This window comes from Lepidochelys kempii, chromosome 18 (genome assembly GCF_965140285.1).
Source record: "Lepidochelys kempii isolate rLepKem1 chromosome 18, rLepKem1.hap1, whole genome shotgun sequence".
Lineage (NCBI taxonomy): Eukaryota > Metazoa > Chordata > Testudines > Cheloniidae > Lepidochelys > Lepidochelys kempii.
Window position 1 is genome coordinate 9,499,582 of NC_136397.1, and position 18,208 is coordinate 9,517,789.

Below are 18,208 nucleotides of genomic sequence, written 5' to 3' on the forward strand. Positions count from 1 at the left end.
GAATTTTGTTGAAAAAATTGTCAGATATTTGTTAACCACCAAACAGGGTCTCTTGATCTTTCCTCAGTAAGCTACCTGCATGTAAGGAATGGCACGGACTCCTCCAACATTACGCAGCTGAGGTAAGGTTTGCAACAGCCTCTCCAAAAGCATCAAACGGACCATGTGCAGTCTAGAAAGTTAGATATCAAGAATCAGTCATGAAGCAATTAAGTTTAAGACATCCTGTAATAAAAGTGAAACCCAAAAGCATTACAAATGGGACACCCTGATACGTCAGCAAAAATTCACTTCCTGACAAGTCTGAGCTGACCAAATTAGAAAGGTAAAATCACAGATGCCAGAGATGCCTTTTACAGGCAAGTAATGTCAAAAGCAAAAGCAACTCTGGCATCAGAGGAAGAATTCAATTAATACTCTGCTTTAGCGTGCTTTTCCCAGCACAATTACCTGCAGAATGAAACTGACCAGGGACATGTGTCACAAGTCTATTCCAATCTGCAGAAGGCACCCCTGGGAAACTGATTCATCATCTGTTGCCAGGTCAAAGAAGAAGGGGAAAGGCAATGAGAAACTGCAGTGGGATCATTGCAGACTGCGTTTTTTTGTTTTAAAAAGACTGTACCGCATGCTTGACAGACACTATCCTCGGCAGCCTACATTATGTTTCCCCACTGAATGTCAGATGTTACCAAGATTTAAGTTTCAGTGAGTGGCTCACTAGATGTATTAGTCTACCATTCAGATTGTTCATCCCTGCAAGTATAACTCCACAGACAAAGTCTCATGGGACACACAAGTGACTAGTCAGAATGACAGATGCATGGGTGCAAACAGTGGCTTGCTCTATGCACAATAATTTTGGAGACCAGTGAGGTGGACTTTTGGCCTCTGATCTCTATCACAGCTGTTCATTATTCTCTATGGATTTATATTATCTCCTAGGTCCATTTCCCCACCATGACAACGTAACATCAACGGCACATGAGTGGGTCCCCTCTGATCTATTTCTTCATGGGAAAATAAAGCTCCTTACCTATTGCTGGTGTGGACATCGCCTTCAGCTTCCCCCTCGCCTTCTCCTTCTGAACCGTCCCCTTCCTGCTGCCCTGCGGTGGTACTTATGGCACCAGTGCTCGAGCTGACACTGCCTGGCCCAGCCGGATGGCCCTCAGCTGTAGCGTCGCCATACGCGCTGCTGCGGCCAGACACTGAAGGAGGAAAGACGACATGAGCACAACTGAACACGATCTCCACTATGCCTCAGAGCAACCTGCAAAGCTGAATGACCATTTGGGATAATTGTTCTTTGGATTCAGGAAGGGGGAATGGTGTCTGTGGGTATCTTCAAAGACCAAAGGAGCTTTGTTTCTGTACCAATTATTTTAACATCGCATCGCAGCGGTGTGTGAATGGCCGATTTTTATTATATACATTTCACCCAAAGCAAGAGCTTAAATGACATGGAGCCAATACAGGGAACTTATGAAATGAATCCTGCATATGGAGTTTGTAAAGCACTTTGAGATGAACGTTACGATAGTCCATATCCCCTTACCATGCACTAAAGAATTGCTCCTTTTCGTCAAACAATATTCTTGTCTCTCTCAGACACCGTTATAAAATAACCACAGTGCAATCATCTAAATAGGACCCCAAACATGAAGGCACTGTGCAAATAAGTCACTACGTGTTATTACCACTGTGCTCGCCAGCCACCGAATCCACTGCACTGCCACCACTCTCCGAGCCCACACTGCCGCCATGGTCAGCTGGTGAAGTCCGAAGAGTAGAGCCATCTGTTGCCGCTGTGCTGCCTTCATCGTCAGATGCTGGAGCTAAGAGAGTAACGAGAGCTGTTACAAGTAAAAACACCGTCTTTATTCAACTCTAAAAGAGCATGCTCTAGAGAAAAGCCAAGAGTGACTCCTCAAGGTTTCTGTGTCTATTTTCATTAACTAATCAAGAGGATATGGAAATGTCCCTCACTACTTCTCGGGTCTGCTGGACAGCTCTGACTAGACAGGTGTCATGAGAAGTCTGGGGGGTCTAGCTACAGAAAAGAGAATGTCCCCACCAATTCAAGGGATTATCAAGCACTGGGAAGAGTTACATTTGGTTGTTTATTAAACGAAAGTTACTTCAGCAGCTCTACTATATGAAGGAAGAATCTCTTGCTATAAATTACACTCCGATTAAAACCCCTCAGAACAGAGGAGGAACATAACACACTATCAAACGCATCTGAAACAAACTACAATAGTAGTGCTCTCGATACTTGAGCTTCGAAGCAAATTCTGCTCTGCTTCTTAGGTTAGAAACCGTGGGCCAAATTTTCTCCAGGGGCCACAAACGAGCCTCCATCACTGTACAGTCATCCCTCTTTTCGGGCATTGCTTTAAATCCAATATCTGCATGCATAAGTGAGGATTAATTGCACGCTTAATGAATAGTATCAACTATCATCTGTTAGAACAAGTGGTAGTGCTCAAAAAATGGTGTGCATGAGCTTTTGTTCACAAACAATGGAGAACAGGTTCTTAAAAAGGGTTGCCCTGTGGTTGGAGACAGACCAAAAAGGGTTAAAGAAATACGCTGAGTTCACTATTCCTAATTAAAAAAAAAAAAAAAAAAATTCTGGAAAGCCTAATAATTTGAGCTGCTGATGTGCCATATCAGACCTGCCATTATACCTTTTAAGTGTAAGTATCCGAACTGAGCAGAGGTGCTCTTCCAGAACTGAAAAATTCACAAGATCTCTAAAGCAGAATGCTAACAGAATCCAATTGATCTCTTGGGTTTCACCGACAATCTATATTTTAGCTGTGCAACCTGGGACGTAGGCTGCTGGAAAAGTTTCCTCCTGAACTCCAGATTTCTGGGGCTGATGGTTCATTTTTAAAGCAAAGAACCCAACGATGGTGACCGCTTGGCAAAACTGTATTCAAAATGACTAAGTGGCCTACAGCAGGTACTGCAGTGCAGGCAGTACAGCTATAGGGTTCAAGATGCCCACAGAGAATTTAATACCTTGTTGTGAACAGTTACCTGATGCTGTGGTATCAGAGAGAGTTCCAGCATCAAGAGATGAAGAACTGGGGGCTTGGCCAGACAGTCCCAGGCTCTGTAGTCCAAGTGCACTGCTGCTGCTCCCTGTGAGAGGTGAACACACAACACTGACTGTCAGTAAATCCCTGAACTGTCTACACAGTGCCTTAGTCTGCACAAGTTGGGGTGTAAATTATGAGTACCAGTATGACATGCACTAACTGCGCTGCATGGACCCTGCTGGTGTGCACGGAAAGTTCCCAAGTGCAGGCTAATGTAATACTGTTCTGAAATAGCATAAGATGAACACACACTAGGGAATAGAGTCCACATGGGCCAGTTAGTGCACGCCACACTGGTGCTCGTTTGAATTTACGGGCCAGCTGGTGCAGACTAAGGCATCCTGTAGACAAGTTCTCAGTATGACTCAGCCTTATGCTTTGAATACCTTCAAGGTAACACACAATGGACACCCTTTAAGCTGATTTACATTTATCCCCACATGTCCTGATTCCATCTTGCTGGCTCTGTTCTGCACAAGCCCCTCAGTCAACTGTTCCCCAGTCATCTAAGTATTTCTTTTCATGCCAGCTCTTATACTTGATGCAGTCTGCCTCTTCTCCTGTGACAGTTGGCCACCCACTGCTCATTCAAATCCCTCCTTAGAGAACACTTCCTCCACAAAGGCTCTTTGTGACAACTTGGCAAGGATACAAAGGTATGTGAACAAAAGCTAAAAATACACATAACCAACATCTGCCCCATCCCTTAAGAATAGTATTGCCTCTCATGGCTTAACAGATCTTATCTGCTCCAGTTCCAATCCACTGTACCCAATGGTCATTTGGGAGTGGAAGGATGATCTTGTTTTTAAGGCACTGGACTGGGAGTCAGGAGATCTTGGTTCAATTCCAACTTTGCCTCAAATTTCTTATGCAGCCTACAAGTCAGGTAGGCTGAGATTTTTCAAAAGGGTTCTAGGGAATTAAGTGCCCATCTCAAATAGGGAATTCAATGCAAGACTGGTTTCTAAATCCCTAAGGCCCTTTGAAACTGGGATTCCAATCTGTCTCAGATAACATGAACATCTTACCTTGCTGATCTTGTTGCAGACTCAGGGCAATGGCTAGTTCCACCATTGTTTCATCATCTGCATCTGGAGGAATGTCCAGCATGGGTGGGAATCCCTCTGCTCCAGCCAGGAGAGCCTCCAGAGGAGAAGGGTTGCCATTATTCACATTTTCAGAAGTCTCCAGCACCATTGACTCAGACTAAGGAGCAGAAACACAGACAGAGCTTCTACCAGATCACCCCCATCCAATAGAGAGATTAGGGTTGAACAACAGCAATTAAACTAAACCTAAGTGCTTTTTAAAATACAGACTCCAAAACAAAAGAACTCTGGGCTCACCACCATCTCAAAGTCCCCGTGATCCACCTCGCTTTGCTCCTGGTTCTCTTCTCGAATATGCTCGCCATTTGCTATCCCAGAGCTCTGCATTTTGTCTTCTGCATCATCGTCGTCATCATCGTCCTTATCTCCTGGGCCACAAAAATACCATTAACAAACACACCCTTTCCTCATCCCTTTCTCTCCATGCTAATGTGTGGAGCAGTGGGCAATGCTGACCAACACACCAGCGGTGTCTGTAACGGCGGAGTTCTGCACTGCGATGTGGGAGACCCGGGGTATTTTCCCACTCTCTTGCTCTGCTGGCTGGCAAAGACTGAGACGACTGTAACTGAGGTAGAATGCTCAGCACCTGAGTGCTTCTAAGCTGTACACCCTCTAGGTAAGGAGCAGCCCTGACAGGACTCCATAGGGACTTTTGTACAGTCATCCTCGGTTGCGAGGGGAGGCAATGACATGAAGCCTCAAGGTGAGGGAATGCAAAGATTCGTCTTCAGGGATGCAGAGGACCCCCAGGAACAGAGGGAGAAGAGGGGAAAGTTCTATAACGCAGAAAAAAAACAAACCCCAACCTCTCAATGCCACTGTTCCTAGGTCACTCAATTATAAAGAGACTAACAGGCTGGCTTGGGGAAGTCAGGTGTAAAGGAGACTCAGGTTTTGTCTCACCCTCAAAATGAAAAGGCTAAGTCCCTGCAGGTGCAGGGTATCATAAAAAGGAACAACTCACGTTGCTCTGTGGCAACTCCCTGGCCAAATCCTGGAGGAAGCCATGTCCAGCTTTCCTCAGCCAGGACAATCAGCACAATACAGTGCTTTTAGGGTGGAAGAGAAGAAAAAAATTGCTCACAGGAAAAGCTCACTGAAGGATCCTACAATGGAAACAGGTTGGTCATTAACCTTCTCCTGCTTTAACTGTATATTAACAGTCCTTAGGAATCCATCTAAGAAAACTTCAGATTTTGAAAAATGAGCTACACAAAGCTGAGGGAAGAAGAGAGAACTTCCAAAATCCCTCTTGTGCCAACCCCCCACTTGCCTACATTTTTGGAAAATATTATTCTTGCATACAGGAGAGGAAACCCACATGGATGGGCCAGGGGACTGATAATTGGGAAGAGGGGGGGGAGGAGGGGGAAGAGTCTTGCACCAAGTTCAAATCCATCCAGGTTGGCAGTGACTAATTGTTCTGATCACTGTTTCTTGGCCTACATCGGGGTGGGGAACCTCTGGCCCAAGGCTTCTTTTCATCCAGCCTACAGCAAGTCTCCACACCACGAGCCGAACATCCCGAGCCTTGGCGTCCCTCCGCAGGGCTGTAGCTGCAAGCGCTGGCTCGCTGGCATGTCCCTGCGGCCCCTAGGCGGAGGAGCGATCACGGAAACTCCGCGTGCTGCCCCCACCCCCAGCGCCTGCACCGCAGCTCCCATTGGCATAGAACCACAGCCAATGGGAACTGCAGGGGCAGCGCCTGTGGGCATGGGCAGAGCAGCCTGGCCCCTCCACCTAGGGGCCCAACATGCCGGCCACCTTGGGAGCAGACCAGTACGGATCCAGGACAGGCAGGAAGCCTGCCTTAGCCCCGCCGCCCAGGAGCCACCCGAGGTAAGCGCTTCCCAGCCAGAGCCTGTACCTCACACCCGCTCCTGCACCTCAACTCCCTACCCCAGCCTGGAGCCCCCTCCCGCACTCAAACTCCCTCCCGGAGCCCGCACCCCAACCCCCTGAGTCTCCTCCCACACAAGCTCCCTCCCGGAGCCTGCACTCCCACCCGCACCCCAACCCCCTGTCCCAGCCCTGAGCTCCCTCCCGCACCCAAGCTCCCACCAAACCCCCTCCTGCACCCCATCCCATCCTGTCCCCACCCCAGAGCCCACACCCCCAGCCGGAGTCACACCATCCTGCACCCCAAACCCCTTGGCCCAAGCCTGAAGCCCCCTCCCACGCCCTGTACCCATTTCTGGCCCCACTCCAGAGCCTAGGGAAGACCAGAGCCTCTGCACCCTCTGCTCCTAGCCCCATGGAGCTGCGTGTGGCTCTCGACTGATTTTTGATGTGGGTCAATGGCCCCTGATAGAAAAAAAGGTTCTCCACCCCGGCTACATGAAATAAATTGGCTGTCTGGGTGGTCATTGTTCTAGTCTCAGCATACATACCAAGAACTGGATGGGTAGATAATACACACTCTTTACATAGCTGTGGCTACTCCAAAATAGGGCAGAGGTACAATGGTGGGAAGAAAACTTGCATTGTCCTCCATTTAGCCATAGATCAGATACTTCTGTCTCTACTATGGCACCTTCCACCAGACATTAAGTTCTAAAAATATCTCTCTCGGATGGAGACCTGATGGGCTAATTTTAGCCTGGAGCAAAAGTTTACGGCCAACTTTTAAACCCATGAAAGTACAGACAGAAATGTTGTCACAGTCTGCACTACTGCAGTCTAGACTAGATAAACTGTGTGGAGCTATATATTAAGTGGGGGCATTACACGGCATTACATTACGTAGCGTTACACAAGATGCCAATTTGAGAAATCAGGTTTGCGAGTTGTTTTTAAAGGACTGGATTCTCCCCTTGCTAAGGATGAGCTCACATCACATGATCTTATATGAACTATTGTGCATAAGGTGGTTCAGATTAGTCAAAAGCAGAGAGGAAGGCTATGCGTACCCATGGGGGTGTTGCTGCGAGGAGAAGATGGCAGCGTCACATGCCTCCGCTTGTTCCTTGGCCTAAGCACTCGAATTAAAGCTTGTTTACAGGAAAAGCTCACTGCAGGATCCTACAATGTAAACAGATTGGTCATGAACCTTCTCCCGTTTTAACTGTATATTAACAGTCCTTAGGAATCCACCTAAGAAATACCCAGCTGACTCTCTATTAGTCATCATACAAACATACAGCACAGCTATTGTCTTCCCCCATTGTAACACTTTACACTGTTCCCTAAGGCAATGATGATCATCTATCCCATGCTACCCCATGGCAAGCATACAGTATAAACTCTCTCCCTCACTACAACCACTATTCTTGACCATTAATTTCTACTTCTTTATAATACCAACCTCTGGCACAACTGATGCCAATAGTACAGGCGATCTAGTTCCACTATTCCTTGTGCTAAATGCATAGGATGTTTTCATACTATGTCTGCCTCCTGCTCCTAAGCACATTTCCTCAGCAGTCAGTTTTGTGGTTTGAGCATCGGGTCAAACATTCTTTCTGCCCATGCATATTTTACGTTGTGCTTTTTTCTACCAACTTTGAGCTTACAATGTCTAGATTTCATCACAGGGAATGTGAGGAGTGACTAACTTTACATTGGCATGCTGAACTGGTATGAAATCTCTAACAGAGGTCTTCAGCCTCTCCTGCCCCAACACCCCTCCAATATTATGCAAAGGACAATACTGTTGGATATCAGATGACGCTCTAACAGATGGCTGCTTTTAGAAAACTGGGAATTCACAGGTTGACCAAGGACATACTATAAAAGGGGTCCTGAGTAATTTATGATTTCAGTGTTAGAGTTTTATCACAAATCAGGTACCCGCCTCTAAAAGTTTCGTTTATTAAAAAAAGCATCTAGCCCTTAAGGTTGCAAAGATGACCTTAAAAACATGAAACGAGTATAAAAGCAATTCAGTACGTCCGAGTTTGTAGAGAGTGTATAACAATAGCTCCTCTGAGCTTCTATGAACTGTCCCAGTTACGACACATAATGGGTACCGATTAAAATGTCACTTATCTATTTCACTGCTGATCATAGCCAAAACAGCTAGTGTGCTTAAACCACCTCTCATACCAAAAGCCCCAGCTGCCAAATACTTCAGCTTCTTTCCTGCCAGTTTCCATAAAGTCAGTTGTGTTCTCAATAAAATTAAGTCAATGGCAAAATAGAACAAATGGAATGTAATATAAAATTAAATAAAACCAGGGATACTGCATTGATTGCGCTTCGCATAGTCACATTTAATTCAACAAGAACCTCCATTTTATAATGTATCTGAGACTGCCACAGAATATCCAGAGTTACAGAATCTAGGGGCCTGACTGTAGAAGCTAACTGCAGAAGTTGCTACAGAGTACATGGGGCTTTGACCATACAGCCTCCACCACACACACTGCTAGCCTTCTCCTACCACCCTGCCTGTGTTAGACTCTCCTCACACTGTCAGTGGTGCAGAAGAAACCAGCAAACAATGACAGAAAGATTACGTACAGGACAGAGTAACATTTGCATGTAGATCTTGGATGCTGTATTGATACAATCCAGTTCACATGTGCAGTATCCATGGATAATGTCCACCAGAGCATTGACTGTGGCTTCAACATGCGTCAGACCTAAATAGGAACAAGAGTGTAGCATTGTGAATTATTATATAGACGAAGCGCTTCAGGAAGGGCTCTTTTGTTTGTACCTGTCTGCAAACAGACTAGCACACTGTTGGCATTATAAAAAATAATAATGCATGAAGACCAAAAGAAGTTTATACAGACAAGTTCCCTAATAGTGTAAAAAATATAATTACTTGGAAAACATAACACCAGCAAAAACTTCCATCCTTATGATGAGGTATGTACGCCATCACTTCTTATGCTTTTTGTATTTGTACAAGATATAAAAGCATTAGATCGGCATTTATTCATATAATTTAACAGGGAAATAAGCAAGCAAATATCAAAACATTTTATCCCTTTACAAGCTTCATTTCAGATGGGCTGCTTTAAAAATACACAAGCTTCACTTTGGCAAATGACAAGGTTCAGTTTTAATATACCTGGTAAGCAGGCAGGAGCCAGGAAGGCATTTTTGGGTTTTGATGCATGTAGCTTCCAGAAATGGTTGACCAGCTGGATGATAAAACTACACCCATCTCCTTCAGAGTGTTTCTGGGCTTCCTGTCCTTCTTCACCTCCTTCTGTGAAGGCAGAAAAGTAACCATCAGAACCACACAGACTCACAAAGCAGGATTCTGGTCACAGAAAGTCAGGAAAATTGTAACACTCAAACCACTGTTTTATGCAACAGGGGAAAACGTGAAAAATTAATTTAAATCTGGAACTCACATCATGAGCTTGAAGTGGTGCCTATCTTTTTCTATACCAACGTATAATACTCTAAATAGCCTGAGACCCAAATAATCTGAGACATTGCATGTTCCCTGCCACCCCACTCCCCAGATATCTGTCAGTGGACACAAGATCTTCTGGACATCTCTCACTGTCAGAGTTGAGCTTTAAGCTTGCCATCACTATTGGCAGGGCAGGGGAGAGGGTTTGTTAGCAACCAAGGCACCACTGGGTTAATTTTACATTGACTACTGCTGAAAGGCAGCCAATGCCTTGGTCAGGAAAGCTACCAAATGTCTAATGAATGTTATCCTCATAGACCTGTCCCTACCACTTCTACTTGATTTTTAATTTTGTATGTTAAGGGGACCCCATTTAAAGCCCCAACTCTCCCAACTTCAACAATTCCAGTAGCTGCTAGAGGCTGGGGAGGAGTGGGGGGATGGACAGACTTTTGCCTCCCCCAGGCCAGTAACAGTGGGCTTTTTTTAGCCTTAGCTGACCCCTTTAAAAGACTTAGCGCTGGATCTAGTCTGGGACACTTGCCACCAGCACCACGCGATGACATGTTCTGAATTAGATGCCCCAGCAATGACTACCCAACGTCTATATAGAACAGATGGCAGCAGACCCCAAAAGTCTGGGAGAGAGGAGAGAGAATACACAACACATGAGCCTTTACATCTCAGTGAGCTGAAATCTCTTTGGTCACTCATGAACCACTGAGGATAAAATGCATATGGGAACTGCCAGCCCTTATATAAAGCAGCTGCACATACAAAACAACATAAAATATACACAACTATCCAAAGGGAAAGTTCAAGACAGACAAAAATAGAAATTCAATGGTTTATCCACCTGTTTCCATCTGTGGCAACTTTGACTCAGTGAAATGGACCAGGTTGTTCGGCCTCATAATAGCGATGGAGCGAGCAGTGATCACCAACCTCTGAAACACTTCAGGGTCCAGGTCCTTCCCTTCTTTGCTGGAGGAGCTCAAATACTGGATGGCTTTACTCAGCAAGGCCTGATCCTGCAAAGCAAGGATTATTAAAGACAAAGAGAAATAAGGGAACAGCAGCAGCAAAGGTCTGAAGAGCCAGCGTGGGAGGGAGTAGATGGGATAGTTTAGCCTTCATTAAAAAGTGAATTCCCTGTTAACTCTTCACCACCATCGCTGACACGTGTCAGCGGCAGTAGAAGTACTCAGTGACAAATAAATTCCACTTGGAGAACGGAGTTTCATTTCTCTATATAAACTTAACAGGGTATCCATTTGCAGCTGTTTACTGGGTTAGACGATGCAGTAGTCTATATATTTATGGTAGGACTAGATTTTTCAGGTATAACCATGATTTACCTGATATTGTTCTATGGTATTTGATTCAAACCTGGTTGCCTTGCAGACGTCAGACCTATAGGACATAATTTGCAGACTAACTTCAGAATGTCCCAAGATACCCATGTGTTTCTCCCGGACTAACAGTTACTCTTTATGTAAAATATGGATTCACATCAAAATCTTCAAAGTGTCATGACTACAGAACTCTCGGATGGAAAGAAAGGACAGGCAGGCAGCAGAAGCTGAAGGCAGACAGCCAGCAGGCACATGTTGCCTAGAATAGATGCCCTTTGGGCGCATCTTGTACATCAGCCATGACACTGGGTAGTTACAGCAGGCTTGGAAAACCCTCAAACAGCTTACCTTGTGGTTATGGTATGCCGAGCGGCTGGTGTGCAGGCTAGCCAGGAGACTCTTGGTTTGCTGCTGAACGCTGGAGGGAGCTGGCATTGATAGTAATATGGTAGCCAGATCCTGGGCTGCAGCCTTGCTCTTTTCCTGTTCCCGGGGACAGACAAAAAGCCTTCAGTAAGTGTACCACTAAAGGTGCTATGGGCATGCAAGTCTGACTTCTCAATCACTCCTGCTTCATCCTTCTTACATTACCATCCCCTCCGAGGAATGTAGGTTTCCTCCTTGATTCAATATTGCTTTGACATGAGGCTACCTTTATTATTTAGACAGTGTTTCAGGTTTATACACAAGAAAGTTCCTCTTCGGTTTGCTGGGCTCCCACCCTGCTGTATTCACAAACCAGGTCACTCTGCAGCACAAACCCCCCCACCAGCAATAAAACGCAAATGCCAATTGTCATTCAAAACTAGTTTCAAATGCTTTTCACTAACTCAAGTTTCAGATCACTGCTCTAAGCAAAACGGATGCGGCTCTCTTCTGGTATCAGGCCCCTAGGGCTGCAGGAGCTGCTGCTGATCTCACTCCTCCTCCCGCATCTTTGAAAGCTCAAGATGTATTCAGAAAGTTACTTGCCTTCTCGTTGACTGGTCCTACAGCAAAGCAGCTTTCCAGTGCTTCTAAAGAACTCACTACTAGCCTGAAGGGAGAAAGGAAAGCAGGCTTGAGTACAGCAACCCTTTTCTCTCCTTAGCACTTTGCTTTATGCAGGCTGCAGTCATGAGTAGCTCAGAAACAGCTAACAAATGCCAAGTACAAAATCAAAGCATGATAAAACCTGCCACAGGCACCATGCATATCATTTCATTGTGTTACAGACCAGAGTTAAACCTGGCTCACGCTCACAGACAAACTTAGGACTGCTTTAATAATCCACAGCTGAAAGACAGGGGCTTTTCTCTACCAAAGAGGATAAAACATTTCCTTATGCTGCCTGCGGCAGAGATAACTTGGATTGTCTTGACAGTACCAATTCACCATGGCCCACAGACGTACATATGACTACAGATCAAGGGTTGGTATGACACATGAGAAAAGTCGGTTATGCTTTTTCTAAGGGAGCAAGATTCTACTCACTTGCTATTTTCAGAGGGCACTCTTTCCAATTTAGAGTTTCTACCCAAATGCTCCAGCAGTAAAATTTACTGAACTAGGCATGCAACTAGGTATGTCCAAAACATGAGTTACAAAAGAGACCCAAATCCAAGAGCCTTCAGTCGACCACTTATGACCCTGGGCAAGGCATATTAGTAAAATGCTTGCCCACAGGGAAAGTCTTATTCAGGACTTGCAGTCTTGTGCCAATTCTCCCTCATTGCACTACTCTATGCCTCTCAATGAGACTGCCCAAAATGCTCAACTGACACATTGAAAGGAGCACTGCAACACAGCAGGAGAGAGCAACAACGTACAGAGTAAAAGGGGCAAAGCTACACAGATCCGGAGGGGAAAGGGAAGAGGAGACACAGCATAAAGAACAAGGAGAGAGAGCAGAACATAAGATTAAAAACTGGGTAGAAGAAACAATATGAGGACTGGGCAAGTTCTCTGGTCACTTATCTGACAGAAACAACTGAACAGTTTATTTCCCCTCATGTGTCCACAAAACCAGTGGGGAAATAGAAGGGGGGAAAAGAGAGGCACAAAGAGGGACAAAGTGAGCTGAGGAGTGTCAAACAGGCAACAGTTATACTGTATGCAGCAGAAATTCTCAATCCATCACACCTTTACATTTTGCTAAATCTTCCGCCATGCAATGACCAGAATGTAAAGAAGCAGATATCACTTAAAAAAATAAACAGTCAACAAAAGCCACATCATGTGTTCTGTCTCTGACACACACTCATTCGTGCTGAGAAAAGGATGGCATACTAACCGGTCCAGGATGGTTAGGGACTCAGTTTCAGAACTTTGGGGGAGCAAAGAAAAAGAAAAAAAAATGTGTGAAGCTCACAGAAAACTACCTAGAACACATTCTAAGCAAAAGGCAAATTAAATGGGGAGTCAGGAAGCTGGGAGAGCGATATATACAGTAATTCCAAGCATGACTCCTTCTATTTGGGCAGCACACCACTTCCCTAACAGCAAAACAAATTAAAGGAGCTCTAGGCCATCTAGCACAGAGAAGCCAAGCAAAGTGGTTAAAAGCACTACTGAAGGCTAGGTTAAGGATACAGAGTCTAGACACCAAACTTCTCCATAGTAAACTGCCTCTTGTCTACAACAGTGGTTCCCAATGAGGGGTCCATAGCCCATTTTTGGGGTCACCAGGCAGCTGGGAATTTTGTAGTAAATAAAGTGGATGCAAGAAAAATACTTTATTTGATCAGTCTAGCTTTGAGTTTTATGAAAACATAGTCCCACTTCTCAAGTTTCCATACAGAGGGAGACACCTGGTGGAGATAGGGCAGCAGAGAAGAGAAAGGAAAGATCTAGCCTAAAGAAAAAGAAGTACTGATTAGCTAAAATATAACGGGGTAGATTTTCAAAGGTGACTTTCAAAGGAACTTAAGTGCCTATGGCCTTTCAAAATTTCCTCCAAAGAGCCACTTAACCTCTGTGCATCTCCAGTGAAGTCAGTCAAGTTACACCAGCAATGAATTTGGCTAGTTTTTAAGTCATACTAGTTTCTCTCTGCACTGAGTCATCTGATCTATCTTTATTTTACTTTCCCGCCTTCTGTCTCCACTAGCTCTGCAGCCACACATAGTCTCTGCTGCACGGACTCTAAGACCCTGAGGCAGGGATAGACAATTGAGTGTAGAAAAAAAAGAAAGCAACAGAAATTTTCTGTCCTCTACCAAATACACTCCCAACTCCTATTCATGGCATGTCCCGCACCTCGATACTGTATGAGTCCCAGAACAGGGTCTCGTGCAATAGCTAGTATTATAATGGTTGGACTGCAAGACTGAAAAGCATGGGAATCCCTGGCCTACGAGCACAAGTAGTTGCTACAGAGAAAGAAGAGGAGAGGAGAATGTATGTCAGGCAATGTCACACAGAAACTTAAAAAGAGGAATGAAGAAACAGCTCATCAGAAGTGAGCTTAGGTTCAAATAGCCTCTAACTTTTGTGATCTTTGGTGGCTGTAAAAGGATCCCAGATTTAAAGAAGAAAAGGTGGCAAGAAGACAGAAGCCACCTGAGGCTGGTTGAGGTTGCTGCAGACAGACTCAATTGGTAATGCGAAGGAGAATGCATGAAGCTCCATCCTCAGCTCCACATGGGAGATTAGAGGGGAGCAGCAGGAAACCATTTTGGAAGAGTTGCACATTGACTCTTTGGTGGCATGATAGAATTGTCACGTTATATGAAAATGAGGAACACTTCATTACCAGTATAAAAGCTCCCAGCTAAGAATGACACACAAGTAACTTTCAAAGGCAAATAGAAACAATGTATATACACACACACATATAGAGAGAGATGTATAGATACCTCTCCAGGACAGTCCCACTGGCAGCAGCAGGGGTAGCAGACTCCAAGTCTCCCGTACCATTTCCTTGATTCAGGTTCGGGGGACAAACGTTGCTCACTGAGGCAGATGGGAATTCCTCTGGGGGCTCATCAGGCCAGCCAAACTGCTCTTTGGTCTTCCCATAAATTTTGACGGCATCCATCATTGTGACTCCAGCAGGATCCACAGAAGCCCCAACTGCAATGAGCAAGAGAGATTTTTGCAGGTTCACAGAAGTGAGGTTTCTTCTCTTTGATACCAACAAGCAAGTCGAGAGGGTTTGCCCCTCAATTTACCCAGCACTCATCCATTCTGAAACATCCAACAAGCAAGTCGAGAGGGTTTGCCCCTCAATTTACCCAGCACTCATCCATTCTGAAACATAGCTTGGTCTTATTTTCTAATGTCTTTCCCTCCATGTTACCTCAGCACAGAATCCTTGTAACTCAACTAGAGGTGCAGCACGTGTCCTCTGCAATGAGGTGCTGGATCCACTATAAATAGCTACTTTACAGAACCCCAGGATTATTAGAACCGTGGCTATGTCCCAGTAATACTAATTCCTGGTGGAACCTCTGCCCACTAACAGCTGAAGTGGAACAGCCCCCAGACACCCACATTTAGCTTGCAGGTAGTTAAAGCATGCAACCAAGACCAAAGACTTACTGAAGATGGTTAATTTTTTGTCAGCCTGCAGGGCTTCCTCCCGTGTGAAAGGAAAATCAAACCAACGAGACCTGGTCATGTTCAACTGCATGGTGCGGCCAAAGATCTCCAGGTAGGAGGGCGCTCGCTCAATTGCCTGAGTGCCAATCTGGATCCTCATGCCTGTCATCACCATTGTGCTGTTGTTGTTAGTGACTTCGATGGTAAAGCCACCAGGCTGCAGGCGACAATCATTACTGAGGAAGGGAAAGCTGAAGATGGGTATTTCTAACCACGAGTACCCTGGAATGGGAAGGCCTGTGCCCTACCTCACTGCAATGCTGATGGTCTGTTTACACCATGATAGGAACAGAATGTTTCCTGGGAATTGTCTTCTTACACTACCTAACTTTAGTAGCAACCCCATGGACCTGCTGGGAAGGACTGGGTGGAGCAGCAGATTAATGAGGTTCAAAGGCCTACTTATTTTGGAAGATGGATGCTCTGTCGTTGGAAAGAAGAATGGAGCCAGAGAGAAAAATAGCAGTCAAGGAGAGAAAAGGCCAAGAAAACCAAAAACAGTGAAAGAGTGGTAGAGCTGAGGTACAAAGCTAAAGCTCCTAGTGGCAGACGACTGGTTGTAAATTTGATGCCAAGCTGGCTCTTACGAGGACTCAGATTGGGTGACCAACCAAAATTTGTATACAACATCCTCTAGTCACTGATGGGGTTGGTTAGGCCAGTAGCCTCCAGGATTGGCAGTGGGTCGGTCATTCAAGAGAGAACGTACGCTTCTAAAAACAACTGCTCATGATCAGATGAAGAGCACAGCAGCCTTATGACAGAATTATGTAAATACTTAAGAGAGCTCCCAAAGTGTCTGATTTACCTTGGTGTTGGCCACATACATGCCAGTGGAGTTGAGCCGGTGCTTTATCTGCTGGGCATTATAAACCTGTAAGAGATCATTGCCTCCAAACTCCACATCTGTGAGCTGCTGGTTGTGTTCAAAGAAGTCAATGGGAAAGTTCACCTGACTGGAGGTGCGAGTCGCTGAAAGAAAGGACACCAATGGCTAAAAAAAAAGACACAGAGCTGAAGCTAGAGTGCTCCAACTGCAGACTGACTGCATATCTTTTGGGAATGCTATAACTTTCTAATTAGTTATGCATTTATCAGATACATGTGCCATGCTCAATTGGGAAAGGTCCTCTTATTCAGCTTATCTGCAGCTCATACAAATGAGATTCATGCTGAAAGATTAAAATAATCCCATGCTAACCCCATAACTCCCAACGCTGGTGTTTACTAGTAAGGTGATTACCAGAGCCAAATGCCTAAGTGATGCGATCCTATTTTCAGTAGTTACCCTTGTATAACAGGTTAACATTAGACACTAGGGAATTTTTTTAAAAATGTGACTAGCGCTGGCAAAAGGTTCTGAACTGGCGAGTCTTGAAGACTGAAGTTCTCTTTACAGAACAGGTATAGCATAGGCAGTGGCAGTATGCACTTCCCCATATTATCCCACCAAAGTGCTTCCATGCTGGCCTCTAGCGAAGAGGGGGTAATCCAATCTGCATACTCATTCAGTCATTGGTTTTCTGATAAGCGGACAAAGCGGCCAGCTGTAGCAGAGACTGTGTGATGTGGATGTGTGTCCACTAGGGACAAGACACACTCAAATCACCATTAGGTGGTAATGAATTCTGCTTAATACCAACACAGTCTAGATTCAAACCAGCAATTTAGAAATGAAAGGTTCCATTATTCCATTACTAACTCCCTTAGCCATCCAGTCCCCCACTGATGATCATGTTTATGAAGAGAGCTGTCCTACTTCTGAATGATGGGCAAAGACTTTTGAAAAGTTATAGGTTCCTCATGAAAGGGAAGTTAAATGGAAAATTTTGATGGAGTTGCTTGGGGCTTCACTGGATTGTGAAGGATCCTATTTCTGGGGAGAAGGTCACAGACCATGTATTTATTCCATTGTTAATTTCTTTCCTGGCAACTTAGACAGGATATGAAAGGAAAGCAGCCTTACTGATCGCAGCTGCCTTGCGTTTGCGAACTGGTTTCATGATGCTGATGACGCTGCTAGGCTGGAGGGAGGGCTGGAGCCAATAGGAAGTATTCTCCACATTTGCCATGTATATTCTCAGGCTGCCGTCCTCACACAGAAGGATCATGGTGGTCCTCTGCTGCTCATTACAGGCCGTGTGACGGATGGCCACCATGTCCTGGATCTGAAACAGGTTACACACCAGCAAATGAAAGATCCAGAGAAGTTGCTGCCTCAGAGAACAAGCTTGTCACATAAGTGTCACACAAGTATCAGGGATAGCAGGTACTCAAGCCGACAGAGGCTACAATAGAGCAAGAGATTCAATGGCTTTGCAGGGAGAAAGAAGAGTAAACAGAGGTCGAAAACACCTTAAAAACATGGGTGGGTTTGGGGAAAGTCAGTTTGTGTATTGAAATACTACTTTCAAGTGCAGTGTTAGTGGCTATTACCAGGACGACTTTGCTGTAAGACATCACTGCAAGGGAAACCTGGAAGAAATGGCAGCAACAGAGACACAGGAAAGTCAATTTGAAGTGCAGAAGATAGAGAATACTCACCTTGGCTTTAGCTGGCAAGGTTTTAATCTCCTGGATGAGGAAGGTATCTGGCTTCACCATGACCACCAGAGGAATGCCTGTGGTCTGCTGAACGCAGCACACCAACCCAGGATGGTTCATCACCTCAGACCATTGGCACAGTGCTGGGGAGGTCTTGCTCCCACCATTTGAACTGCAAGAAAAAAAGGG

General features: G+C 45.2%; 1 protein-coding gene across 3 annotated transcripts in view; it reads right to left on the reverse strand.

Annotated features, from left to right (window-relative positions):
* The window catches only part of UBR4 (ubiquitin protein ligase E3 component n-recognin 4), a 113,852-nt gene that overhangs the window by 49,707 nt on the left and 45,937 nt on the right, over positions 1-18,208 (reverse strand). For 2 of the 3 annotated variants that reach the window (XM_073317114.2, XM_073317113.2), the window contains exons 45-61: positions 18,020-18,191; positions 17,442-17,643; positions 16,284-16,447; positions 15,416-15,632; positions 14,731-14,947; positions 11,867-11,930; positions 11,243-11,377; positions 10,396-10,570; positions 9,246-9,386; positions 8,687-8,808; positions 7,135-7,246; positions 4,460-4,590; positions 4,142-4,319; positions 3,049-3,153; positions 1,701-1,838; positions 1,037-1,211; positions 76-172 (exon numbers count right to left, since the gene is read on the reverse strand). In XM_073317114.2, coding sequence (XP_073173215.1) covers positions 76-172; positions 1,037-1,211; positions 1,701-1,838; positions 3,049-3,153; positions 4,142-4,319; positions 4,460-4,590; positions 7,135-7,246; positions 8,687-8,808; positions 9,246-9,386; positions 10,396-10,570; positions 11,243-11,377; positions 11,867-11,930; positions 14,731-14,947; positions 15,416-15,632; positions 16,284-16,447; positions 17,442-17,643; positions 18,020-18,191 — 2,545 coding nt within the window. Of the gene's footprint in view, positions 1-75; positions 173-1,036; positions 1,212-1,700; positions 1,839-3,048; positions 3,154-4,141; positions 4,320-4,459; positions 4,591-7,134; positions 7,247-8,686; positions 8,809-9,245; positions 9,387-10,395; positions 10,571-11,242; positions 11,378-11,866; positions 11,931-13,166; positions 13,200-14,730; positions 14,948-15,415; positions 15,633-16,283; positions 16,448-17,441; positions 17,644-18,019; positions 18,192-18,208 lie in introns of all 3 variants that reach the window. The other variant, XM_073317112.2, reaches the window with a different exon arrangement.